Below are 27,802 nucleotides of genomic sequence, written 5' to 3' on the forward strand. Positions count from 1 at the left end.
CCTTTTCGTGCATTTTCAATGTTATTTTGTAGCTAATACACATGTCAAGGGACATGCTTTCATCTGGTTCAACCTTCAATGCCTTTCTGATTTTATGATCCAGTCCTTTATTGCTGGACACTTGGATTGTGTCTAATCTTTTGCCATAACCAATGCTGCACCAAATAAACTTGAACATGTAATTTCATACATGAATAGTAGTATCTGCAGGACAGAGTTCCAGAGTAGGATTGCTGGGCCAAAGAAAGAAGGCATTTAAAATTCTCGTAGAATACTGCCAAATTCTTGGGTTAAATTTGTTCATTTAACCTATTTTTAACAATATTTCTTAAAGCACTTTTCTTTGTCCAATACATCACCAGGACAGTCTTAGCTCTATAATTACCTTTATACCAAGGCTAGGATTGCAGCGTCAGCTCTCAGATTTAGGGAGCAATTACTAGCACAGGGCTATCGTTATTATTACTCCTTAGCTTCTTTTACCACTCCCAAACCTGAATTGCAAACATTTCTACATGTATTCCAGAATAAGCTTTAGCCCCATGAACTATTTCCAACTCTCCTTTCTTTTTTCAATTCTTCCCTTTAGAATGGCTGTTGGAATTTGTGGATGAGTACTGTTACTGCAATTCTCATGGAGGAGAAGGTATACAGCTGTAAATGAGATTTTACGCAAGGGGGAACATTTGGAGACACAAGATGAAGATATAGTCATTCTTCCTATTCACCATCTGCTGCATTTCAACCTTTATTACTAGTAAGTGATGAGGCACAGTTTGAAATGAGTTTTAAAACACTACTTCAAAATTTCTAAATATTAAGTAAAAGTATGATCTAAACAGAAGGAAAGGGAATATTGTTTTTCTTGGTCAAAATAAAACAAACACTCTTTTGGGGGAAGAGGTGGCAGAGAATATAAATGAAGCATCATTTTAATCTTCCTACAAAGTGAAGTTTTGGAAAATTACTACCATTTATAAAGTTGGGGGAACAAGGAAGATTCCATTTTTAGCCAGAGAAAAAGGTCCGCATCAAATTCTCCAGCATTAAAGATTTCAGAAAATGCAAAAAAAAAAAAAAAAAAATTAACGTGAACTACCTGATGCCTCATCTCTAAGTTCCAAGTGCTACAAATAAAAAATATACTATGCTTATGTAGAAAAAAATTAAACTTAATAAAATGTTTACTGCTTATCATCTGCCTCTGGTTATGAACATATAAAAAAATTAGGCTTCAGAGAATGTGTTCTTAGCTCTTGTTTGAATAGGCCTGGCCTGATATAGAAAGATCAGATGAAGCCTAGGGAAAACTCCTGGCATACTCTGGTTTAACAGGTGTTCATTTAGAGTAAGGGTTGCCAGATGTTTTCTGTAATGGGCCAAAAAGTAAATATTTTTGGCTTTGCAGGCCATAACATAGCATGATAATACAATGCATAGGCAGCAAGATGGTACGATATATAAACAAATGCACATGGCTGTGTTCCAATAAATTACAAAATAGGTGGTAGGGCTTGATTTGGCCTGTGGGCCATAGTTTGCTGACCCATGATTTAGAGAATATATTATATTTTTTCCCCAAATGCTCTAACACTTAGTAAACATGCCTTCTTTTGACACATCTGCAGATATAATGATATCTTAATCACCTTACTAGGTTTTACAAAGATGATATTTTAGGTCTCATCTGAGAGAGGAAAGAGGGCAGGAAGTTCTAGCTGGCAGGAACAGAATCATGAGAGGCAGAAAAATGTGAATTAGCATAGCACAAGGGGAACTGAAAGAGCTGAAGAGGACTGAGAACTGTGAGAGGCAAGGAGTAGTCAGGCAGGGAAATCAGCTTTGACGGGAGAATGAACTGACTCCGAACGTGCAGAGTCTGGAGGTGATGCACACGTCTGTCTGGATACCTAGAAAGACGACTGACGTTGCAGTCCACACAACACTGGTCATCTAAGCTTGGTAGGCTTGGATTAGTATAAATGCAAAGTGAGGGACCTCCCTGACCCTACATTCCCCCAAATCCTACCTCCTTTCCTACTATTTTAAACAAGGTTTGACTGTGAAAAATAGTGAAAATACTCAATTTTTAATACTCTTAAGTTTTATCAAGCTTCACAGAGAAGTTCTTACTGTTCATTAAGTAACTGTTCTACTTCCACGAATAGGCTTTACATTCATGACTTGAATGTTCATGTTTAGCCTTTCATATCAAGATAAGCATGCAAACATAGTATAGTGAAGATGGTCTGGGGAGAAATGATTATTTCAGCTGGTACTGTACCTGATCCCAATTTCTGCTTCCATCTTAATCTCCTAGCACGAGTATGGTTCAGCCATACTGAACCAATTACTGTTCTCCAAATACAGCACGAAGTTTCCCATCCCACATCTCTTGCCTTTTTGCTTACTCTTTTCCCAAGACTAGAATACATTCTTCATTTCATCTAAGTCTAATACACATCATGTCCTTTAATTCAAGTATCATCCCTCTGCACACCCCTCCCCTCTTTCAGCTCTGTTTCACACTAGAATAATAATTTGTTTGTTTTCCTAAGGGACAGAAGTAGCTAAAAGCTCGGGAGACAGAATCCTTGCTTTAGCCAGTAGGTGTTATTTTTCTCTGGCCCCAGAGTATAAAATGTAGATGAAAACGGAACGTATTTTACAGGGTTGCATTGAGGATTGAATGACAAATGCATGTAAGATGCTTATCATAGTGCCTGATGCGTAGCAAACACTCAGTAGAATTACCCAGTAAACTATTATAATGTATTATTATTATTATTATTTTTGGCCGCACGGCGTGGCATTCGGGATCTTAGTTCCCCGACCAGGGATTGAACCCGTACCCCCTGCAGTGGAAGCGTGGAGTCTTAACCACTGGACTGCCAGGGAAGTCCCTATAATGTATTATTAATCCTTGCATTTCAACAGTACTTAGCACCATGCCCAGTGTTTGCTCTACTAGGTACTGGGGGAAAGCAGATAAATCAGGTAGTACCCCTGATCACAAGAAGGTAGAAAGTTTAAAGAAATTACAGGAGCATAAGGGAGTAAGAGAATCAGCAATCACATCACAAAAGATGTCAAGCAAGGCTGGACCATGAATGCTGAGCAGGATTTTGATCACAATCTGGGCAGATGATCACATAAACAACAGCACAGGAAAACAAACAAAATCATAAACTTGTTAATACTTACTATCATACATTAAGTATATGCTATAAGGCCTTTTCTGCTACCCACTCCATTTGCTACAATTATTTTCATCAATTCTAGACGGCCAGGTAGAGATGTGGACTCCTCAATGCTGATTCTAATGAAAACTCATGGACTTGACTCATAACAGAACGCCTTTAGGCCTTTATATCAGCGATACTTTATCTTGTCTGGACAATTATTTGGGTTCTACTGTAACAAAAAGTTATAAGAAACAAATTCAAATGGAAAGAGGGACTAATTTCAGTAAGCTGGGTGACATCACTGACATGACTGAGATAACTAAGAAAAAAATTCATAAAAACCAATACAGAAACATGACAAGTTATGATTTAAACTATAAAAATTAATACTTTAGCTCTTAAATCCATTTCCTTTCTGTAGCAGATAAGGCATGAAATTTAAACAAATGCACAAACTCTAAAATTTACTTCGGATAAATGGCTGGGATGACTAAACCGCGTTAATACACAGGAAAACCTACTATTTTACAGAATGCCCAGCTGTGAATCTAATGATATTCCAACTCCCAAGACTTTTACCCAGTAATTAAAGATACAAAGAAGTGAATTTTCTTTATAATAAATAAGATCTATAAAGCATCATTTTACTTCGTTTCCTTAAAACTGTGTGGATACATGTAGAGGAATGCATTAATGGTAAAGTTGAGCTGTCCAACTTTTGAACACCCTAAAAAAGGGCTCTATCGTGTAACTGCAGTAGTCTTGCTAATGTTACGCCGAGGAGTGACACACAAAGGAGCTTGCTCTGTAGACAGAATCCCGTCTAGATTCCCAGGAGCAGATACCGCTGTAAAAGCAGTCTGCTCATGCAGGAACAGTGAAAAGTTTTGTTTCTCCTTTGCATTGAATTCAGTTTCTCTATATACTGTGCCTTTAAACAGCAGTGTGTTTTCATGTGTTCTTATCTAAAAGGAAAACTGCTTTATCATAGGAAAGGTCAAAGGTGACACTCTGTATACACATGCAAAGAGTCCTTTTATAACCATAAAAGAGAACAGAAAGGAATGTTAAAACTCATCTTCCCAACTTCAAAAGGAAGTCTGAAACGGATTACCAAGGGAATCAGTCCCTGATCTTCTGAAGACGAAATGAGATGCTACAGGTAGGTTCCGACTACCTTTATGTTGGGTCAGCAGCTGTCCTCCCAGAGATTCAAGTGCACAAAACCAAAAACGACAAATTTATTTGTCTAACATTTTATATATATAATTCCAATAATATTAAAGTAGCATATTTTCAAATTTAAAGGCCTCGTCTTGAATTTGCATTGAAAATTAATTCCATAATTAGTTCCAATTCAAGGGGAAAATATGAAAGTGACCCAAGTAATTTAATCTTAGGCCCCAAATATAAAAAAGGAAGTCAATGAGGCAAAGGAAAAAATGATGATTAGAGAGAAGAAAAACATAACAGGACAAATGTCCAAATGTTCTATCAGGTAATATTTGAGCATTTAAAGTATATTAACATGTCTCAGTATGAAAAGGCCTGGCTTCTAAAAGGAGAAAAGATTTAATATATTATAAAACAAATGTTACACCATCTTGTTTTAACAATAAAGTTCTAAATTCCTTAAGCATCAACTATTCAAAATCATTTCTTTTACCTGTGCAGGAGATCTGCAAGTTTTCAACTAACTCATGAAGAGTACCATGGTATATCTGCATACCCTGCCCATGCACACAGGGCTCACTCCCTCACAAGGTACAGATCCAAAGGTTTTATTCTGCCATAGTTCAGAAGGCCTGCTTGGAACACTCTCTATCCTACTTAATAGAAATTGTTTCCTTCTTTGAAGAAGTCCATTTATGTACACTGTACTACAATTAACCTCACCGACATCCTTTCCCCCCAACAAAGGTCGTTTTATTGTAAAACCATAAATACAACACTGACATGAAATCATTTAAGCAACTGATCCTCCCTAACCATTAAAAGGATGTCTTTTTGCCTTGGCATCAACCAACTGGGAAATAATGTTGCAAGAATTCGGAGGCTAGGGAGTGCTGTATTTCGGGCAGGGGCTTTTGGCGATTTAAGGAACCAAGTGGAACCTTCCTCTTCTCCCTGGGAATGTCCCACTTTTGGACAAGAACAGACAGGTAAAAAGAACATTTAAACAGCTCAGTTTTAGATTTTATTACTTTGTAAAAATCTTTTTTTTTTTTTTCTGTTCCTTCCCTCCATTTGTATAAATCTTTTTTTTTTTTTTTTTTTTTTCTGTTCCTTCCCTCCATTTGACATCAGTAAAAGTTTTAAACACCACAAAACTGAGTTGCCTGTAAATGGCAAACAGTACCAAAACGAAATGAAACCAAAAATCCAAAGGACAACAGAAAAAAAGCCTAAATAAACCCTCAAGTTTGGTCTTGGGGGTTTAATATCACAAGAACCATCAACTCAACCCCCGTGCAACGTGACTCCTTGGAGAACTGCTGGGTCCACACCAATGACACAGGAGACCAGAAACAACGTCTTTTGCTAATTAACACAGCAAGGGTGACACACTAGGTAACTTTTTTTTAAAAATACAGTACACTGTACACAGGTCCCAAGAAAACCCTGCATAAGCCCCTTGTGGAGACTTGAGCCAAAGCACTGGCTGTTTATAAAAATATTGTGTTGCTACAAAAGTATAAATTAATGCTACTGGTATTAAGAAATATTAAACACATAAAACTTATAATGATTAAGAAAAATATTAGTACCTGTAGAAAACTCTGGCCTAAAAAAGATTTTTTTGTGTGTGTTTGTTTTTTTGTAAATTTTTTTTTTGTATTTTTTTAAGATGACTTGAGTTTCTTGCACTCAGAGAGAGAGACACAGTCAGCTGTGCCTATGGCATTGCCTAGAACGTCTTAACTGCTGAGAAAGGCTGGGGGTGCACAAGCATGGGTACTGAGTGGGGCCCGGGAGGGAGGGGCACCAAGGCTTTCCCAAGATTCACCTGATGTGAAAGAATCACTGGTGCGAAGTCACGGGGAAAAGAAAACGGCAGGATCATCACAGAACAACTGAGAATAATTTATGCTTTTTAAAAAATATCTCTGCTTCAGGTGGTTGCACAAAATGATTTCCTGATGCTTGGCATCTGAATGGCCCTGGACACACTGCCCGGCGGGGCTGGGAGCCTCCAGCCCCGTGCCAGTCCACGAGCTCGCTCACCGCTTTGGAACCCGGCCCCCCGGCTGGGTGGGAGGGAAGGGTCCCAGGTAGGGACCGGCTGGCACCTGGGTTGCTGGAGGAGCCCCCCTTCCGGCTGGCCTCAGACCCCATGGTCTCTTGCCAACCTGGACTTCAGGAAGCGCCACAGGGATCCCAGGCCCCTGAGGTTGCGGACCAGGCCGGGCTGTGCCCCTTTCAGGAACTTTGGTTCGAAGAGTCAAGGTGCCCGGTGGGACCCGTGGGTGGGGAGGACCCCCATGGGTCCTGATGCTGACACCCAACAGCAAACTTAGCAAATCCTTCTCTGTACAGGAGCTGAACCTTTAAAGCATTGCCCGTGGTGGTGGAGGGGCATGAATATAACAAACGGCAACCCGCTGCCCTTCACCCTCATCAAAGCGGGAGCAGGTGCCCCTTCGCACAGAAACCACAGCGTCCCTCCAGGGGATGGCGGGGCTCCACTGACCATGATCCTCAAACGCAAATGAGAGAGGAAGAGAAACAACAACAACAAAATCCTCCAGAAACCCTGAAAAGGGGAAACTAGGAGGGAAACAAGAGGGAACACACTGCATCACTGGTGCACCGTAACTGGCCTAGCAAACGCTGGCCACAGTGAAGAGGGGGCAGGCCCCTTCCCAGTTCTCCCACTGGCCCGGCTGGATACAGGGGGCTGGGGAGGGGCTGGCGGCGCCGAGACAGGAGCCCCCAGCCACTGTCTCCAGAGGACAGCCTGAGCCTTGCTTAGCCTACTGGTTTCATCTAAACCAGCAGCCTTTCTAGAGGCCCTCCCTCACGTACGTCCCAGGGACAGAGGCGCTGCCGCTGTGCCCAAGGCAAGGGCAGAGCTACGAACTCGCCCGGCTCAGTGGGTAGGAGGAGACCGCCGGCCGAGCTTTGCGTGCCTCCTCTTCCCGCCTCTGCAAGCACATCCATCGTCACGGCAACAGCAAGTACGGTCCCCTTCTGCGCCATGGCTCACAGGACCTCCCTTCTCCTTCTGCAGCCCAGGTTCATTCCAAACCTTTCTTGTGAACCTGTGCCCCCAAGAGCGCATGCTGCATCCCTGACGGCTCTTCAGGCGCCCACTTTCCAAGGGGTCTAGTCCAAGTCCAGGCGCAAGCCTAGGGGACCCCTAAAGGCAGAGGGTCTGCTTCACAGTGGAAAACACGCCTTGCAGAGTTTTTCTCTGGTGCTTCTCGAAAGTGCAGGAGAGAAAGGAGCAAACAGAAGGAGAAGACGCTTGCCAGCCTACAGAGCTGGTGTCAAAAAAGTCCTTCCCAGAAATCTGGAGATGCAGAACGTCTCTACTGTGTCATCGGACGGTCCTCTCTTCACCAGGAAACCTTCTATTGCGGGTTCTGTGAAACCCCTGCTGCTTGATGACTGAGTTCCTAAAAGGTCCCTGCAGTTAGATTCTGTGCTTTTCCCCCTCAATATTAAGTAGAAAACTCCTATTTACATAGGATAGCAAGCTACATTTTTTTCAACCACATTCTCTAAAATACATCAGAATACAATATCATGTTTTTTGCTTCACACAGATGTTAAGATTAAAAAGATGACCATGTCTACATTGGATAGAAAAGTTGATTTATAAAACATGGCAGAGTTCAATTTAAAAATTTTAAGATTACATAGAGAAAATGGTCATAAATTATCTGAAGTTTTACAACCTGTTCATAAAGGTTATTAAATTTATTTTCAACATTGACATTCAAATAAAACTCAGTTGCGAAAAATCTCTCCCAGTCCTACAAAATGTGTTCAGTGATTCTCTATGGGTCAAGAAGACGGTTCCAATGATATAAAAATAAGTTCTGGGCCATTGGACATCTCAAATATCAAGTGATTTTATTAAGTAAACAGATTGGCACTGAAATTAAAAATGACAAACTTATAACGCTTTTTAAAAAATTGTAATTACTTAGACTCCTAAAGATAAACTGTTCATCTCAAAAAGAAAAACCGAAACAGTTATTTCACTGAATAGAAACAATTTTCTTACCCATCCTCAAACCATGAAGGCAAATTTTAAATATGATGGCGTATATAATGTGACAATGTTTACTTACAAATACTCATCAAAATTGTTTTTATTCACTAATCTGGAGAAAGAATCTCTGTATGTTATATGTATTTAAGTTGATCAGGCAGAAGAATAAAAGCAAGTTATTCTGTTTTTGTCTCCATATAGGATACTGCATGCGTTAACTGTTATTTCTTGATTTATAAGCTTAGGGATCTATTGAATAATTTTTTTTAACAACTTTATGGGAGTATAATTGCTTTACAATGGTATGTTAATTTCTGCTTTATAACAAAGTGAAACAGCTATACATATACATATATCCCCATATTTCCTCTCTCTTCCGTCTCCCTCCCACCCTCCCTATTCCATCCCTCTAGGTGGTCACAAAGCACCGAGCTGATCTCCCTGTGCTATGCAGCTGCTTCCCACTAGCTATCTGTTTTACGTTTGGTAGTGTATATATGTCCATGCCACTCTCTCACTTCGTCCCAGCTTACCCTTCCCCCTCCCCATGTCAAGTCCATTCTCTATGACTGTGTCTTTATTCCTGTCCTGGCCCTAGGTTCATCAGAACCTTTTTTTTTTTAGATTCCATATATATGTGTTAGCACATGGTATTTGTTTTTCTCTTTCTGACTTACTTCACTCTGTATGACAGACTCTAGGTCCATCCACCTCACTACAAATAACTCAATTGCGTTTCTTTTTATAGCTGAGTAATATTCCATTGTATATATGAGCCACATCTTCTTTATCCATTCATTTGCTGATGGACACTTAGATTGCTTCCATGTCCTGGCTATTGTAAATAGAGCTGCAATGAACATTGTGGTACATGACTCTTTTTGAATTATGGTTTTCTCAGGATATATGCCCATTAGTGGGATTGTTGGGTCATATGGTAGTTCTATTTTTAGTTTTTTAAGGAACCTCCATACTGTTCTCCATAGTGGCTGTATAAATCTCCATTCCCAACAACAGTGCAAGAGGGTTCCCTTTTCCCCACACCCTTTCCAGCATTTATTGTTTGTAGATTTTTTGATGATGGCCATTCTGACTGGTGTGAGTTGATACCTCACTGTAGTTTTGATTTGCATTTCTCTAATGATTAGTGATGTTGAGCATCCTTTCACATGTTTGTTGTCAATCTGTATATCTTCTTTGGAGAAACGTCTGTTTAGGTCTTCTGCCCATTTCTGGATTGGGTTGTTTGTTTTTTTGATATTCAGCTGCATGAACTGCTTGTAAATTTTGGAGATTAATCCTTTGTCAGTTGCTTCATTTGCAAATATTTTCTCCCATTCTGAAGGTTCTCTTCTGTCTTGTTTATGGTTTCCTTTGCTGTGCAAAAGCTTTTAAGTTTCATTAGGTCCCATTTGTTTATTTTTATTTCCATTTCTCTAGGAGGTGGGTCAAAAAGGATCTTGCTGTGATTTCTGTCATAGAGTGTTCTGCCTATGTTTTCCTCCAAGAGTTTTATAGTGTCTGGCCTTACATTTAGCTCTTTAATCTCTGAGTTTATTTTTGTGTCTGGTGTTAGGGAGTGTACTAATTTCATTCTTTTACATGTAGCTGTCCAGTATTCCCAGCACCACTGATTGAAGAGGATGTCTTTTCTCCACTGTATATTCTTGCCTCCTTTATCAAAAATAAGGTGACCATAGGTGCGTGGGTTTATCTCTGGACTTTCTATCCATTGATGTATATTTCTGTTTTTGTGCTAGTACCATACTGTCTTGATTACTGTAGCTCTGTAGTACAGTCTGAAGTCTGGGAGCCTGATTCCTCCAGCTCCATTTTTCTTTCTCAAGATTGCTTTGGCTATTTGGGGTCTTTTGTGTTTCCATACAAATTGTGAAACTTATTGTTCTAGTTCTGTGAAAAATGCCATTCGTAGTTTGATAGGGATTGGACTGAATCTGTAGATTGCTTTGGGTAGTATAGTCATTTTCACAATGTTGATTCTTCCAATCCAAGAACATGGTATATCTCTCCATCTGTTAGTATCATTTTTAATTTCTTTCATCAGTGTCTTATAGTTTTCTGCATACAGGTCTTTTGTCTCCTTAGGTAGGTTTATTCCTAGGTATTTTATTCTTTTTGTTGCAGTGGTAAATGGGAGTGTTTCCTTAATTTCTCTTTCAGATTTTTCATCATTAGTGTATAGGAATGCAAGAGACTTCTGTGCATTAATTTTGTATCCTGCTACTTTACCAAATTCATTGATTAGCTCTAGTAGTTTTCTGGTAGCATCTTTAGGATTCTCTATGTATAGTATCATGTCATCTGCAAACAGTGACAGTTTTACTTCTTCTTTTCTGATTTGGATTCCTTTTATTTCTTTTTCTTCTCTGACTGCCATGGCTAAAACTTCCAAAACTATGTTGAATAATAGTGGTGAGGGTGGGCAACCTTGTCTTGTTCCTGATCTTAGAGGAAATGGTTTCAGTTTTTCACCATTGAGAACGATGTTGGCTGTGGGTTTGTCACATATGGCCTTTATTATGTCAAGGTAGGTTCCCTCTATGCCTACTTTCTGGAGAGTTTTTTTTTTATCATAAATGGCTGCTGAATTTTGTCAAAAGCTTTTTCTGCATTTATTGAGATGATCATATGGTTTTTCTCCTTCAATTTGTTAATATGGTGTATCACATTGATTGATTTGCGTATATTGAAGAATCCTTGCATTCCTGGGATAAACCCCACTTGATCATGGTGTATGATTGTTTGGATTAATGTGCTGTTGGATTCTATTTGCTAGTATTTTGTGGAGGATTTTTGTATCTACGTTCATCAGTGATATTGGCCTGTAGTTTTCTTTCTTTGTGACATCTTTGTCTGGTTTTGGTATCAGGGTGATGGTGGCCTTGTAGAATGAGTTTGGGAGTGTTCCTCCCTCTGCTATATTTTGGAAGAGTTGGAGAAGGATAGGTGTTAGCTCTTCTCTAAATGTCTGATAGAATTTGCCTGTGAAGCCCTCTGGTCCTGGGCTTTTGTTTGTTGGAAGACTTTTAATCACAGTCTCAATTTCAGTGCTTGTGATTGGTCTGTTTATATTTTCTATTTCTTCCTGGTTCAGTCTCAGAAGGTTGTGCTTTTCTAAGAAATTGTCCATTTCTCCCAGGTTGTCCATTTTATTGGCATATAGTTGCCTGTGTAATCTTTCATGATCCTTTGTATTTCTGCATTGTCAGTTGTTACTTCTCCTTTTTCATTTCTAATTCTGTTGATTTGAGTCTTCTCCATTTTTTTCCTGATGAGTCTGGCTAACGGTTTATCAATTTTTTTAATCTTCTCAATGAAACAGCTGTTAGTTTTATTGATCTTTGCTATTGTTTCCTTCATTTATTTTTCATTTATTTCTGATCTGATCTTTATGATTTCTTTCCTTCTCTTAATTTTGGGGGTTTCTTGTTTTTCTTTCTCTAAATGCTTTAGGTGAAAGGTTAGGTTATTTGAGATTTCCTTGTTTCTTGAGGTAGGATTGTATTGCTATGAACTTCCCTCTTAGAACTGCTTTTGCTGCATCCCATAGGTTTTGGGTGGTTGTGTTTTCATTGTCATTTGTCTCTAGGTATTTTTTGATTTCTTCAGTGATCTCTTGGTTATTTAGTAGCATATTGTTTAGCGGCCATGTGTTTGTATTTTTTACAGTTCTTTTCTTGTAATTGATAGCTAGTCTCACAGCATTGTGGTTGGAAAAGATACTTGATACGATTTCAATATTCTTAAATTTACCAAGGCTTGATTTGTGACCCAAATATTATCTATCCTGGAGAATGTTCCATGAGCACTTGAGAAGAAAGTGTATTCTGCTGTTTTTGGATGGAATGTCCTATAAATATCAACTAAGTCCATCTTGTTTAATGTATCATTTAAAGCTTGTGTTTCCTTATTTATTTTCATTTTGGATGATCTGTCCATTGGTGAAAGTGGGGTGTTAAAGTCCCCTACTATGATTGTATTACTGTCAGTTTCCCCTTTTATGGCTGTTAGCATTAGCCTTATGTATTGAGGTGCTCCTATGTTGGGTGCATAAATATTTATAATTGTTATATCTTCTTCTTGGATTGATCCCTTGATCATTATGTAATATCCTTCTCTGTCTCTTGTAATAGTCTTTACTTTAAAGTCTATTTTGTCCGATAAGAGAATTGCTACTCCAGCTTTCTTCTGATTTCCATTTGCATGGAATATCTTTTTCCATCCCCTCACTTTCAGTCTGTATGTGTCCCTAGGTCTGAAGTGGGTCTCTTGTAGACAGCAGATCTACAGGTCTTGTTTTTGTATCCATTCAGCCAGCCTGTGTCTTTTGGTGGGAGCATTTAATCCATTTACATTTAAGGTAGTTATTGATATATATGTTCCTATTACCATTTTCTTAATTGTTTTGTGTTTGTTATTGTAGGTCTTTTCGTTCTCTTGTGGTTTCCTGCCTAAAGAAGTTCCTTTAGCATTTTTGTAAAGCTGGTTTGGTGGTGCTGAATTCTCTTAGCTTTTGCTTGGTTTTAATTTCTCCTTCGAATCTGAATGAGATCCTTGCTGCATACAGTAATCTTGGTTGTAGGTTCTTCCCTTTCATCACTTTAAATATGTCTTGCCACTCCCTTCTGGCTTGCAGAGTTTCTGCTGAAAGATTAGCTGTTAACCTTATATGGATTCCCTTGTATGTTATTTGTTTTTTTTCCCTTGCTGCTTTTAATATTTTTTCTTTGTATTTAATTTTTGATAGTTTGATTAATATATGTCTTGGCGTATTTCTCCTTGGATTTATCCTGTGTGGGACTCTCTGCGCTTCCTGGCCTTGATTGACTATTTCCTTCCCCATATTGGGGAAGTTTTCAACTATAATCTCTTCAAATATTTTCTCAGTCCCTTTATTTTTCTCTTCTTCTGGGATCCCTATAATTTGAATGTTGGTGCGTTTAATGTTGTCCCAGAGGTCTCTGAGACTGTCCTCAATTCTTTTCATTCTTTTTTCTTTATTCTGCTCTGTGGTATTATTTCCACTATTTTACCTTACAGGTCACTTATCTGTTCTTCTGCCTCAGTTATTCTGCTATTGATTCCTTCTAGAGAACTTTTAATTTCATTTATGGTGTTGTTCATCATTGTTTGTTTGCTCTTTAGTTCTTCTAGGTCCTTGTTAAACGTTTCTCGTATGTTCTCCATTCTATTTCCAAGATTTTGGATCATCTTTACTATCATTACTCTGAATTCTTTTTCAGGTAGACTGCTTATTTCCTCTTCATTTGTTTGGTCCGGTGGGTTTTTACCTTGCTCCTTCATCTGCTGTGTGTTTCTCTACCTTCTCATTTTGCTTAACTTACCGTGTTTAGGGTCTCCTTTTCGCAGGTTCGTAGTTCCCATTGTTTTTTGGTGTCTGCCCCCAGTGGGTAAGGTTGGTTCAGTGGGTTGTGTAGGCTTACTGGTGTAGGGTACTGGTGCCCATGTTCTGGTGGATGAGGCTGGATCTTGTGTTTATGGTGGGCAGGACCATGTCCAGTGGTGTGTTTTGAGGTGTCTGTGAACTTAGTATGATTTTAGGCAGCCTCTGTGCTAATGGGTGGGGTTGTGTTCCTGTCTTGCTAGTTGTTTGGCATAGGGTGCCCAGCACTGTAGCTTGCTGGTTGTTGAATGGAGCTGGGTCTTAGTGTTGAGATGGAGATCTCTGGGAGAGCTTTTGCCGTTTGATTTTACGTGGAGCCGGGAAGTCAATGGTGGACCAATGTCCTGAACTCGGCTCTCCCACCTCAGAGCCACAGGCCTGACACCCGGCCGGAGCATGAAGACCCTGTCAGCCACATGGCAGGGATCAGCTCCATGGACCGCGGGGGCCTTCAGGGGCACCCAGGCACCAGGGGTGGACCATCCTCCCACAGCAGCCTCCAGGGTAGGGCCCGTGTCAGACCACTGGGATCTACTGAATTCTTGTGATCGAAGACAACTTGGCACACTTAAGTCCCCTTTTCCCCCTTTATCAAGTACCAACATGCTTATATCACAATGTGAAATAAATCTTCAGTGTTTTCTGCTAATTTATTTCTTTAACAGCAATCTATAGAGCACGAACACTGTGCCTGACACTGTTCTTGGTGTTAGGAAACAGAAACAAAACAGACCAAAATCCTGCTGTCATAAAGCTTACTAGTGAGACAGGTAATACATAAAACAAATAAGTAAGATATATAGTACGTGCCTAGTAACCAGGATTTATTAAAATCTTATATTTCAATAAAAAGACAAACAACCCAATTCAAAAATAGACAAGGGACCTGAATAGACAATTCTCCAAAGAAGATATACAAATGGCCAAAAAGCACATAAAAAGATGATCAACATCATCAGTCATGAGGAAAATGTAAATCAAACCACAACGATCACTTAGCTGCAACTAAGACTCCACATGACGCAACTAAGAAGTCTACATGCTGCAAATAAGAGCCCGCAGGCCGCAACCAACACCCAGTGCAGCCAAAATAAATAAATATGTAAATAATTTTTAAAAAACCTATTTTTGAGGGAATTCCCTGGTGGTGCAGTGGTTGGGACTCTGCACTTTCACTGCCAATGGTGTGGGCTCAATCCCTGGACAGGGAACCAAAATCCTGCAAGCTGCGTGGTGCAGCACGGCCACCCCACCCCCAAAAATCTATTTGCGAGAATGAGTTCGAGAGAGAATGTTGATGAAAAGGGGGAAAGGATGGGGTTGAGCTTTTAGAAAAGGTGGCCAGAGAAGGCCTCACTAAGGAGGTGACACTTGAATGCTGACCTGAAGGTAGGAAGGAATCCTTTATACAGACATCTGATGCAAGATCCTAAAGGGAAGAGCAGGGGCAGAGGGCTTGCCTCACTTTTGAGGCAGAGGAAAGGCCACCGTGGCCAAGCAAGACAGGAGGGGAGAGTAGTAGGAAATGAGATTAGAGGGCAACAGGGAATCTGATTAGCGGAGGAAGGGCCTAGGGCGTCATTCTAAGGACTTTGGCTTTTACTTTTAGTGAAAAGGGAGCCAATGACGTGAAGTGACTTACATTTTAATGGGCTCATTTTAGTCCTGAATTGAGAAGCTACTACAGACCCATGAAGGGCAACAGCATGGTCTAGTCATCAGTTAGGAAGCTACAGCAATGATGGAGGAAAGAGAATTCTCCAATTTGTCTTTCAATTCTTTCAGTAAGTTTTCAGTTTCTCTTTCGTCCTTCAAATGTTCTGTCCTCATGGCCTCCATAGTTTCATGGATATAATAACTTCTCTTATGGTTTTTGGTTTTCTGAAGTTTTGTTTTGATGCCTTCACTGTCTCTAATCTTTTCAGTTGCTTTTTCCTTATTTGCTCTTATTTCTGTTTTTCTTTTTCTTTTTTTTGGCCAAGCCACTTGGTTTGTGGGATCTTAGTTCCCCAACCAGGGACTGAACCTGTGCCCCCTGCAGTAAGATCGTGGGGTTCTAACCACTGGACCACCAGGGAAGTCCCTGATTTCTGTTTTTCACGTTAGCATTCCTCAAATGTCTGATGATCCTTGGTGGTCTGCTAATATGTGGAAAAACTAAAAAGCACTGTCTGTGTGGGCAGGACTTGGAAACCTCACTGTGGGATTATTTGGTTGGGCCGTTTCATTGCAGTATCTTGACCTGGTCAATTTGGCCAAAGAAAAATAAATTGCTTTAATCATGAGTGGGTACATTCAACAAGTGCAAAGCTGCTGAGATCTAATCATTAAAAACACACATCTCATGAGGCTTCTCACCCATCATCTACCCTAGCCAATCTATCACCAAGTCCTGTTAGCTTAACTGAGGTATAAATCTCTCAAATTTATATACAGTTGATCCTTGAACAATGCAGGGGTTAGGGGCGCTGACCCTCAGCACCATCGAAAACTCACATTTAACTTATAATCGGTCCTATGTATCCATGGTTCCTCTGTATCTGTGGTTCCGCATCCACAGATTCAACCACCTGGGGATCCAACCAACTGGGAATTGTGTAGGATTTACTATGGAAAAATAATCCGTGTGTAAGTGGACCCGCTCAGTTCAAACCTGGTGTTGTTCAAGGGTCAGTTGTACTTCTATCCATCTCTATCATCATTCCCCTGGACCAAACTATACCCTTTGCTCACCAGGAAGACTACCGGAGTCTTGTTCACCTACTCCTAGGATATCCTTCAGTGCGTGTCTTCCACAATTGGCCAGAGTGATCTTTACAAAATGCATTTTTAGTCCTGTTCCCTTTCTTCATATCTCCCCCCCAAACTACTCCCACCGATTTTTAAAGTCTAGTGGCAGTCCTTACTCTTAGAAGAGAGTCGCACGGGCTGCCTACCTTTGCAGCCTCCTCCTGCCCCCGGCCCCGCCCCCAGTTCTCAGCACTCCCGCTCTTCTCTCAGTTGTTCACACCACAGTCCTTTCTTCTACGGCTGTTTGCTTGCTCCAACTGTTTCTTTAGGTGGGAATGCTCTTTTTTCCCTCCCCCTGTAGTTTCATCTTACTGATGCCTCAGGACTCATTTTCAACATCAATTCCTCAAGGAGACGTTCCTAATCTTCCTTAAAGCTTTACAGACCTGTGTTTTGTTAGCATCCATCACAGCTGTAATTTTATAAGTGTGACTCTTTGATTAATGCCTCCATTAAAATGCACACTTCCATAAAAACAGGTGCCTAATCCTTTCCCTTACCATATATTCACAGCACCCTGCATAATGCCAGGCGCGTATTATACGCCCTGTAAATATCTGACAAGTGGGTATATCATGAAGGAAGAGAACTGCAGCTATTACCACTTCCAGTGTGTAAGTCACATGAAGAAGGCGATTGCTTTTCAAAGGCATCTTACAATGCCAAATTACAGACTGCCTTGAAAACTGTGACCTTAAAACATGTTTTTTTACTTCATCATAATCCGTACAAAGAAATCAGCACACAAAATACATTTCCAGACAAACAAACACACCAGTTTTATAGAAAAAGATATAAACATTCACATTAAGGTCTGGGGCAGGTGGGGGGCCGGGAACAAAACTCTGTTGTTCATTTCAGGCCAAGAACATAAAGTGAACCTACCTACCAGAAACAAAGAAACCAAAAATCAAACAGAGTAACAAAAACAAAGCCATAGCCAAAATTACTTGTGCAAATACATAAATATCCAAGAAAGAGTGACCAAATAATGGATCTTGTTGTAACATAAAGAAAAGCAAAATTTACAGTATTTTCTATATGGTAAAAACTATATAAATACAGCGTCATTTAAAAAAATTTAAAATTGGACCTAGTAAATGCTATCAAGTATCATCAATGTTATTTACCATTTACATGTTCTTCCAGCTTTAGAATACTTTATTTCAAAGGGAAAAATTCTTTACCTGTAACTCTATAAAGATAACATGTTCAAGCAATCCAAATTCAATTGTGCTAAAATTCACGGACAAGGAAGTACCCGTGCTTTTAAGAAGCTTCAGAGTGAGTCATGAGGAAATATTTTTAGAAGATATAAATGTCACTGGAACCCAACTGTAGAAAATTCGTGCAAAGGCTTTATTCATTAAACTAATGAGTTCTCTACACTATGTGCCAGTCTATATACCAGATGGGGAAAACACAAAGGTAAGTATCAAAACAATCAGTACAAAATTTAAGAGTTCTAAAAGAGAGATAAGGTATTTGAAATACCTGGTTTTTATGATTTATAACAGTAGAAGAACCTGAAATCTTAACGTAAGCTTTTCTATAATCACTTTATGTGTGTGTGCACTTTCCTATCAGGATTACTAGTAGCTTCAAGGATGCAAATACATGAAGACAGATTTAAAAACCTTGACTGACGTCCACGGTGTACGCTGAGTGTGTTTTGTCAGGTCCACAACTGGTGTGGCAGGGTTTTTAAAGTTTTTCTGTGTACTTCATGGCTCAAGTCCACTTTTCAATGCAGTGGCTGAGGCCTACGGATAAGAAGATGAATGAGAGAGTCCCTGCCCCACACAAGGCTCACTGCTGACCACGAGCCACGCAAAGAAAGGCACGGGAAGTAGCAACGGTGCATCATGTGATAAATGCAACAGCACAATGGACCCACTGCTATGGGAACAACAAAGAATACCAGGACAGGTAGCTAAGGAGTGTCTACTCCATAGAAAGGCGGGTATCATTCACTTCCATGACTCTCTCAACATACCTAACATTTCGATGTTTGAAAACAAAATGTCTGCATATCTACATAGCTCAAGTGACACTGTTCCTTCTATTAACCTCCCGTGAAACCTCTTCTGCTGTTTTGACAACAAAATCATTTCTTAAATATCAATCATAAAATTTAAGGTTTAAAATATTTTTATCTTACTATCTTTTATATTTGACACATATAGTTTGATAGAATTTATTAGTTTTCCTAATGTTAAAGAATAGGGTTGGTGATAAAAATAATAATTGGCTTGAAAATACATTTCTGTATGTGAATTGGAACTGATTTCCTTTTCTGGAAATTTATAACACTTGACACTAAAATGAGTCAAATGATGAAATCCTCAGGCAGGAATTAGCTGTTTAGGTTCTGTAGTTTACATTTGCTTTTAACTTCTTCCTCTCTACTTCAGGAGGAAAATATATAGCAAAAGCTGTCAGACAAAATGTAACCAATCAGTACGGTCTGTACTCTTACAGTTGTATTTTATAGCTTTCCCTGTTTAAGGAAAGGTAAGTATGTATCTTTCACTAAATCCACTAGCTGGACGTTTGCCAGCACAATAAAAGTGAATACAGTAATAAATAATGAAATAGATCCACAAAACTTAGCACTGTCAGTTCAGTCTTTGGTACAATTTATACAATTCATACTTCTTACAGACACAAATAAAGTACTCTAACAAGTACAAGCTGAAAAAGCACGTTGAGTAATCAGGAAAGTGCAACAGAATTAAGAAACGTCAAAAATATAATTATATATTTTCTTCCTTTAGTCCAACATCTAGCAACTCTACGTAGGCGTACCAGAAATGTTTAGTAAATGCAGAATAATGAAAACGGCAATGATGATGGTGACAACAGCTAAGATTTACTGGGCATTTAACTTGTACTAGGTCCCGCTAATTGTTTAATATTTAAGCCTGACAACAGTCCTAAGCGCAAGGCACTATTATTAAACCCTATTTTAAAGACATGGGGGAAGAGGCTGAGCCATGTTAGGAAGTGGCATGGCTGGGATTCAAACTTCAAGGCTCTTAACCACTCGACTGTGGAAAAAGAAATATTATCAAGGCTGGGATTTAGCAACAGTTTTGTTGCAAGAATTTTATAACAAACATATTCAAATGTATTTAATCTATTTCAATACTGTAATATTGTATATACTAAAACTGTAGGAAATATTCCATCCTGAAAGAGCAACTGACTTCTATACCACTGAACTATTAATAGATTTTAAAATGCTTTTTCCTAGATGTTATAACTAAAACTATTTTATGTCACGTAAGTTAGATTTTTATCCTCTCTACAAAAGAGTAACCCAAAACATTTAATTTCTATTATTTTCACCATAACACAAGTGATTTCTGAAAAAAATCAAAAGCCAAAGTTCTAAAGTTGGAAAAGATAAAGAAATTATAACTAAATCATGACTGATTTTACTGAAATGATTCCAAAACCAAAGCAGTACAACAGTATGTCCTTTAGTATTAATTTTTTAGATTTTGAAACAATCCACTTCACAGTGGGAATACACTGAAGTCTGTACAAAGATCCAAACTAAACATGGACTTATATTACTTGTTTGCCTGATGTCATACTTACAAAAAAAAAAAAAAAAAATCCTGCTATAAGCATACCTTGGCAAAAAATACGGTGAGGTGAGTTTCACTGCCAACAATCCAAATAGGGAATTTTGGAGATTTCAAGTAAGAACCAACCTAGAACAAATGTAGCAAAATAAATAAACAAATGAAAATTTTATACTGCCTGTTAAATATCTGCCAACGAATATTTGAAGCATAACTGAAGTGTCTAATTCATATTTAACGGGAATAATGGATTGTGCCAGAATGCCTTACCCATAATGGTCAAATGCTAAGTGTAAAAATGCATGTTATAAAGACTGTCAGGGCTAAGTTTGTACTGCACCTTTCCACTAGAAGAATAATACAGATTTAACACAGCTAAAAAGAATTAGTTTAGCTCTAAGAATCATTCTCAGGTTTCACTAAAGATCCTAGATAAAATGACCACTTCTAGAATTTCAGCTTGGTATCTCAAACCCTAAAACTATAAACTTGACAACAATTACTTTATCAGGAAAATAATTATAAATTAACAAGTGAGTAGGTATATGAATAAATAAGGGGAAAAACCTTAAGAACATTCTGTCTTCAAAGAACCTGGGGCAACACAGTAATCTCTCTAAAGCAAAACACACACTCCCAAACATTTAAGAATATAAAAGAATCCTGTCATTTGATTCTTCATGGTAGGAAGTAAATTCAAAGTTTTACAGTATTAAGTCTCTTTAAAATATGTAAGAAGTTATACTTTATAGCCTGCCTTCGAGGTTATATATTTAATATAAAAATGACAGTACCCAAAATTTGAGAGTATCATTTTTTTGTGCGTGACAGAGGGAAAAAAAAGCTTAAAATTCAACAGACTTGTGAAACCTGACCATGTTCACATTAACCATCCACACTCTTAGATGGACAAAGACTGACTGGAAAACAACTAACCTTACCAATCACATTTGCTGACTTTTCTTTTCTCACACACACTCCCTAGAACGGGAAAATTCCAAGTGGCTGCCCGCAGCGGTCAGGGCCAACTATTCGCCCCTAAGCAGCCAAAAGCCCTGCTCTGGTGCCCGGCTTTCAACCACCCTTTGGACCTGCCTGCTATCATGAGGAGGGAAGTGGGAAAGAGGCAGGTACTCTTTTGTATTCGGGATCGTAAAGCTAGTATCTTTGACCTGCGATGGGGGGATGAGCGCTGTGCTAAGGGCAGTGGTGACCCAGCAGAGGAGGAAGGATGGTTTGCGGACAACAGAAAAGTGTTAGCAGCAAAAGGACAAAGACACAGGAGAAGCTCTGGGCACAGTTCAGAGTGAAGGGATTTTAGAGGTGTTCAGTGCAAGGCCTTCCACTTTACATAAGGAAGCTGCGAACTCCGCAGGACCTGTGCTTGGCCTCAATTCAGACAGCTAACTAGTACAGGGCTGGGGTTAAAGCTCAGGTTGTATAACTCCTCATGTGGCAGCTTTCTATTACATCACGCTGCCTCTTGTGGTGAAAAGTTTAGGTGCTGTTTAACTTCTCTTTTCGAAAAAGTGTGTGTTATATATATGTGTGTGAGTTTAAGGTAGAAGTAAAACATGAGGATAAAATTACAAACAGTGGGATCAAAGTGTAAATGAGTGCTGAGCTCACGAAGTGTTTGTAATAAGGAAAATAAATAAAAGGCAGCATAAATGGAGCAACCACTTTGGAGAACAGCTTGACAGCTCCTCCAAAAGCTACGTACATAATTACCATATGACCAAGTAATTTCATTCCTGGGTATACACTCAAGACAAATAAAAACATGCTCACAAAAGACTTATACATTAATGTTCATAGCAGTATTATGCATAATAGCCAAAAATCAGAAACAAGCCAAATGTCCATCAACTGATAAATAGAAAAATGAAACTGATATAAACTGATATATCATACAATAGAATATTATTTGGTCATACAAAGGAATGAAGTACTAATACATGTTAAAACGTGAATGAACACTGAGAACATTATGCTAAGTGAAAGAAGCCAGACACTAAAGGCCACATACTGTAGGATTCCATTTAAATGAAATGTCCAAAACAGGGAAAACTGCAGAAACAGCAAGTTGCCAGGGGCTGGGGAGGAAGGAGGAGGTGACAGCTAAAGGGTTTAGAGCAGCGGTCCCTAACCTTTCTGGCAGCAGGGAGCAGTTACGTGGAAGACAGTTTTTCCATGGACCGGGGCTGCAGGGCAGTGGTGGGGGGATGGGGGTGAGTGGCTCAGGCGGTAACGCGAGCGATGGGGAGCAGCGGGGAGCCGCAGATGAAGCCTCGCTCGCTCGCTCGCTAGTCCGCCCACCGCTTACTTCCTGCCGTGCGGCCTGGGGGTTGGGGACCCCTGGTTTACAGGATCTTTTTGGAGCGAGGAAAACATACTGAAATTAGATAGTGGTCATGATGGCACAGCCCTATGAATATACGATAAACCACTCAATAACACCCTTTAAAATGGTGAATTTTATGCATGAGTTATGTATGAGTTTTTTAAAAGGTGCACAGCCAAAAGCACTCAGTCACCTTTTATCTCGCGCGCGCACGCATACAGGGGCAGGACAGGGAAAGAGAGAGAGAGAGAGAGACCTAGAGAGCCCGTGAGAGAGACTGTTTCATTTGTCTCAATGAACATATATGATCAAAATGATATGAAAATGTTAATTTCAATTCTAAAGGCCAATTTGCTACACTATCAAAGAACAGGGAGATGTTCAGATTCACAAAACTAATTACAAACACAATTATTCCCTTAACGCCATTTCTCTAAATGTTTGATGGTAAGTGAACGTATATATATGTTCAGAAGGATATCTACAGTTATATACAGATGAGCACCAGAGTGTAAGAGAGAGTGTTTTTTTGTTTTTGTTTTGTTTCTTTAATGCTGTCTTAACTCAGCTTTGAGGCCCTGACTGGGGGCTGGTCAATTCCCTTAAAAAAGACAGCTCGTAAGTCCAAACGCCAGCCACCTCCCAACGTGTCTCCCCACCCCAGGCCACTCTGCATGGCCCTAATCGCTCTGGAGCCAGGCCCCAGACAACAAGGGACAACTCCCAAGCCCAGAGCTCACCCAGACTATTCAAACCAGCCAGGTCACAGGGAGCCCAGGCAACCCAGCTAACTCCATCCCAATTTCCACACGTAAGCTGCTCCCTAGGGCTGCAGCTGTTGCCTTGTCCCCAGGTATAATTCTCTTCTTGGCCCTGCCTGGTAGCATTCTCTTGTTTGGAGCTGTAGGTCACAGAGTTCTGCCTTTCATCTATCTGAGTATCAGCGTGCTGTATCCCACCATTAAAAATATCTTTAAACCTAGAAAACACCATAGTTACTCCTAGAACACTACAGCAGTAACACTAGGTTGGCACTAGAGCAATAATACTGGAGTAACAGGAGAATATACAGCAGCTAATGACTTCCCGCTAAGATCTTGGGGATAAAACAGACATTCCTCTGTTCTAACAGTTAAAGAAAAGCAAATGCACATATTTAGAAAATTACAATTCTGGTGAAATTGTCTGCTCATTCATTCAACAAATATTGACTGAGCATCTAATATGTACCCAGAAAGACAATGTGCCTGCCTTCAAAGAGTTTATATGCCATTAGGGACAACAGAAAAACAAATTCAAGATTAGAAAAAGATAACTAAATCAATAAAAAAGATCACTGCAAAGTGATTATTCTTATGAAATAATGTGAAAAAGAGTCACTGAGGGAATGGTCCAGGAAAGGGTCTTTGAGGCACAGTCTGAAGTAGAGTCTGAAGGAGAGAGTGAGCCGTCCATTTAAGAGCTGGAGTATTCCAGGCAGATATGAAGGAAGTACGAAGGCTCATCGGGCAGGAAAGGGCCTGGCGTGTATGAAAAACTGACAGGAGACCAGCAATGGCGAGAGTGCAACGCAACTCCGCAAGGACAGACAGCATCCAGACCATCAGGGCCTTAAGGCCACAGGGTGAAGATTTCAAAATATACCATCTTCACACCCTATCTGCCTGCAAATCACACACCACACACTTTTTAGAAAACAGCTTCACTGATGTATCTTTGACATACAAAAATTGTATGTATTTAAGGTGCACAACTTGATACTTTGATATATGTATACACCGTAAAAAGATCACCACAATCAAGCTAAGTAACAAATCCATCGTCTCTATGTGGTTACCATTTTTTAATGTGCACACACACTTTTAGGAATATGAACGTCTGTGGGTGTGTTGGGGAGGAGGAGACGCAGTTTGATTCTCTGGTCGCTAGGCTGCCTCAGAATAGCTTTAACTTGTGTAATTAAAGTCACTGAAAATATGAGTTGCTACTGTTTGACTGTACAATTACTACTAATGAATAAGGGCAGGATGACACCTATTTGATTATCATATCCGTGTCACCCCTGTCCAAGTGTTGTCATGAAAGAGGAATGCTGTCTGGTAAAAAAGAAAGGGAGGGAAGGAAGGAAGAAAGGAAAAAAGAAAGAAAGGCACTGTTATTGTTACTAAAAATAATCACCACCAGAACCACTGCTATGGAACCACCATTCTAAAATGGAAAAGAATATGAGATCTACTTCTTTCTTTCCCCAAAATCAGCACATCTTATTAAGCGCAAATCATTAACGATTTAAACTCCATTTAAAACTATTTGGAATATCCAATAGTTATTTCAGTTTGTGCAGGAAAGCTATGAAATATATATCAAAAAACGAGAGTTTCATGGCAGTTCCTAATTCTAGCACATGTGTTAAAGAGTTTAATGCCGTGAAATGCTTGGATTTTGTTTTTTAGTGCGAAATCAGTTTTCAGATGAAAAAGACAAGTTAGAATTTCAGGCATTTAGCAAATTCTTTTTCTTTGCCTGATAAAGTATTATCAGTTGTTTCAGCTAAGCATACTGTTAGTGAGGAACAAACACGGCATTCCTTCCCCTCAGTTTACCCAAAACTATATTTATATTCGATGATGGATATCTGTTTTTATAAATTATTTCATGCTGGGTTCTGCCCCCGACCCTCAAAAAGGAACAAGCCTCAAAAAATAAGGAGACTCAGCATGATCAGCCAGCTTAACTCCATCCTTGATAAGCCTGTCAGTTCAGGAAGGGAGGTCAGAAAAGAACTGAGAGTACACACTGTCAGTAGTAAGCTAAAATATGTTGTCATGGGAGAAAAATGCTCTCTGCAACAGTGGACATGTGAATAAAAACCATTCAAAGTACCTTAAAAATCAACTTACCTTACAGTATCTCAATGCTTCCATTAGTGTTAAGAATCCTACAGCTGCTTGTTCATGTATACCAAGAAGTTCTGCAACAAAAAAGTTAGCATTGCATTAGCATATAAATCTGAGAAGCACTTCAATGTAAATATATATGTACACATATATATATATTCTACACCAGAACTTTTTCTTTTACCCAAAACTTTAAAGCCCAGCATATATTTATTAAGAGTTCACATCAAGTCATCATGACAGTACTACTCATTATAAAATACCATTAAATTAGGTAGTGGGTAATGTGATCCTTCAGATGCACATTAAATATATTTATAAAACTTTATATTCAATGTTAACTTTTGATGGACATTTGATACCATTCCTCTCTTCTATAAACAAACACAAGCAGCATGCTTAAGACTGGGGAAATAAAGATGAACAGAACACAGTACTGCTTTAAAAAGGCTAAGAGCTTATCAAAGGAGACAGATGAAAACCCCTGTGCTCTCTGTTTATATGAACACACACATCTTACAGTAGTATTAAAGCATCTGCTTACTGTGTTAGGGAAGGTGTACACAAGTGGTAACATCTGAGTTGAATCTTGTAGCATATGTAGGAATTTCCAGGCCAAGAAGAGGATAAGAAGAAAATTCAAAGCAGAAGAAATGGCAAAGAAGTATGATAAATCAATGTATCTTCCTTGAAAGGAAGGAATGTATCTTCCTTGAAACCTTCCTTAAAGGTTTCTAGCCTGGGGAACCTGATAAATGGTGATCAACTAAGAGAAAGAATTAAGAAGAAGTAGGTTCTAAAGTGGCGTGAAGAGAGGACATGAGTTTGGTTTTAGACAAGCTAGGATTGAGGCGCCATTAGGACTTCTAGCTAGAGAACCACTATAATAGTAATTTGGGTCCACACATATTTCTAAAAAGCATGTTTTTTTCCGGTTAAAAATTATGTCCACTGTAAACACAATGTATATATAACTCTACATCCTTTTTACCATCTGGTTATATATCATCCATTTTCCTATTAGGATATTATGTTTTTCTTATCAATTCATGTAATAATATCAACTTATTTGCTTTTGTTGTAAATATTTTACTGTGTATCCTGAAGTACAACATCCAGATGGTGTAAACCAAGAACTTGTTGTTTAAGCTTTAAGATTTGTAAATTCAAAATTAATAGAAGGCACGTATATATATAGTTTGTATTTTTTCACAAACTTCTTACAGGCAGAGAAGACATAGCAATAGTTCCCAAATTTTGCGTACGATCCTTAGGGATGCCTAAGTCCCTTTTAGAGACTACATGAAACCGAAATGATTTACATGAGAAGACGTTAATTGTCTTTTTCACTCTTACTCTCCTGTGAGTGTATAGTGGGGTTTTCCAGAGGCTAACTGATACGTTATTTCCCAACAGACTGAATCTATAAACAGATATGAGAATCCAGCTGTCTGCTAATAAAACTAGACATTAAAGAGACTGGCAAAATTTTAAAACAATGTCACTCTTCTTACTAAATTTTTTTCTTATTTGGGAAGATAGTTTAATTAAAAATATTTATATTTAAAGTAATTTTAAAATGAATACATCTTTTAAAATTTCTGTCTTAATTTTTAACAAAAAACTCAGTGATTATTATTTTCTTATCAACCAAATAAGCGAAAGCTTTTTGGGATCCTCACTATATCTAATAGTGTAAAGGTCATGAGACCAAAAAATCTGAGAATCATTGAATTATAGCATTCAAAGGAAAAAGAGGAAGTGAGGGTGAGCAGCCCAAATAGGCAGAGATGGTACTCCACAGCCTTTCAAATTGTTTCCTCCTCTTCCTTCCGAAATGTAAGCAGCACTAAATATTTTCAAGTTCAAAGAATACATGTTAAGAAACATTTTCACACTTTAATTTCTAGAATCAGTTACCACCACCTAGTGTTACAACTTGATACTACATCATCTATTTCCTTAGAATTGTAAACAAATGTCTAGACTAGTATATTTATAATAATATCATGCTACTAAATATAGCAAATTAGCTGTTCATAATTCTTGAATAATGAATTGTTTAGATTAGGTCAGTAATCACATGTTTAGGTATGTTGTTTGAATGGTAGCATTTTTAAAATGTGTTAACTCCTATTTCCTTGAACAGGACATGTACTTATAACTTTTATCTTCTTTTGATGGCTAAAGTGCATCATTAAGAATATTTATTATTGTACAAAGTTGTAATTATAGTGAGGATATACTATCCTCATATTAAAACTTACAGAATTTAGTCATAAGAGACTTAATAAGTCTCAAAGAAGTCCGCTTACATTTGCAGAAAATTCTAATAATCATGTCATTA

The 27,802-nt window shown here is 38.8% G+C and overlaps 1 protein-coding gene, 1 long non-coding RNA gene and 1 pseudogene across 10 annotated transcripts in view; 2 read left to right on the forward strand and 1 right to left on the reverse strand.

Moving 5' to 3' along the window:
- Positions 1-27,802, forward strand: part of LOC309656462 — a 1,106,578-nt gene that overhangs the window by 478,818 nt on the left and 599,958 nt on the right. The gene's annotated exons all lie outside the window — the stretch shown is intronic.
- The window catches only part of LOC309656440 (small nuclear ribonucleoprotein Sm D1 pseudogene), a 436,073-nt pseudogene that overhangs the window by 83,279 nt on the left and 324,992 nt on the right, over positions 1-27,802 (forward strand). The gene's annotated exons all lie outside the window — the stretch shown is intronic.
- Positions 1-27,802, reverse strand: part of MINDY3 (MINDY lysine 48 deubiquitinase 3) — a 90,511-nt gene that overhangs the window by 27,662 nt on the left and 35,047 nt on the right. For 7 of the 8 annotated variants that reach the window (XR_014261328.1, XM_082452882.1, XM_082452881.1 and 4 more), the window contains 2 exons: positions 25,459-25,529; positions 20,263-20,343 (listed from right to left, as the gene is read on the reverse strand). Coding sequence is in view for 7 of the 8 variants with exons in the window: in XM_082452882.1 (XP_082309008.1) it covers positions 20,263-20,343; positions 25,459-25,529 (152 nt within the window). In the remaining variant the exon portion in view is untranslated. The remainder of the gene's footprint in view (positions 1-20,262; positions 20,344-25,458; positions 25,530-27,802) is intronic. The other variant, XM_082452883.1, reaches the window with a different exon arrangement.

Source organism: Balaenoptera physalus (assembly GCF_965194825.1).
Source record: "Balaenoptera physalus genome assembly, chromosome: 2".
Classification (NCBI taxonomy): domain Eukaryota; kingdom Metazoa; phylum Chordata; class Mammalia; order Artiodactyla; family Balaenopteridae; genus Balaenoptera; species Balaenoptera physalus.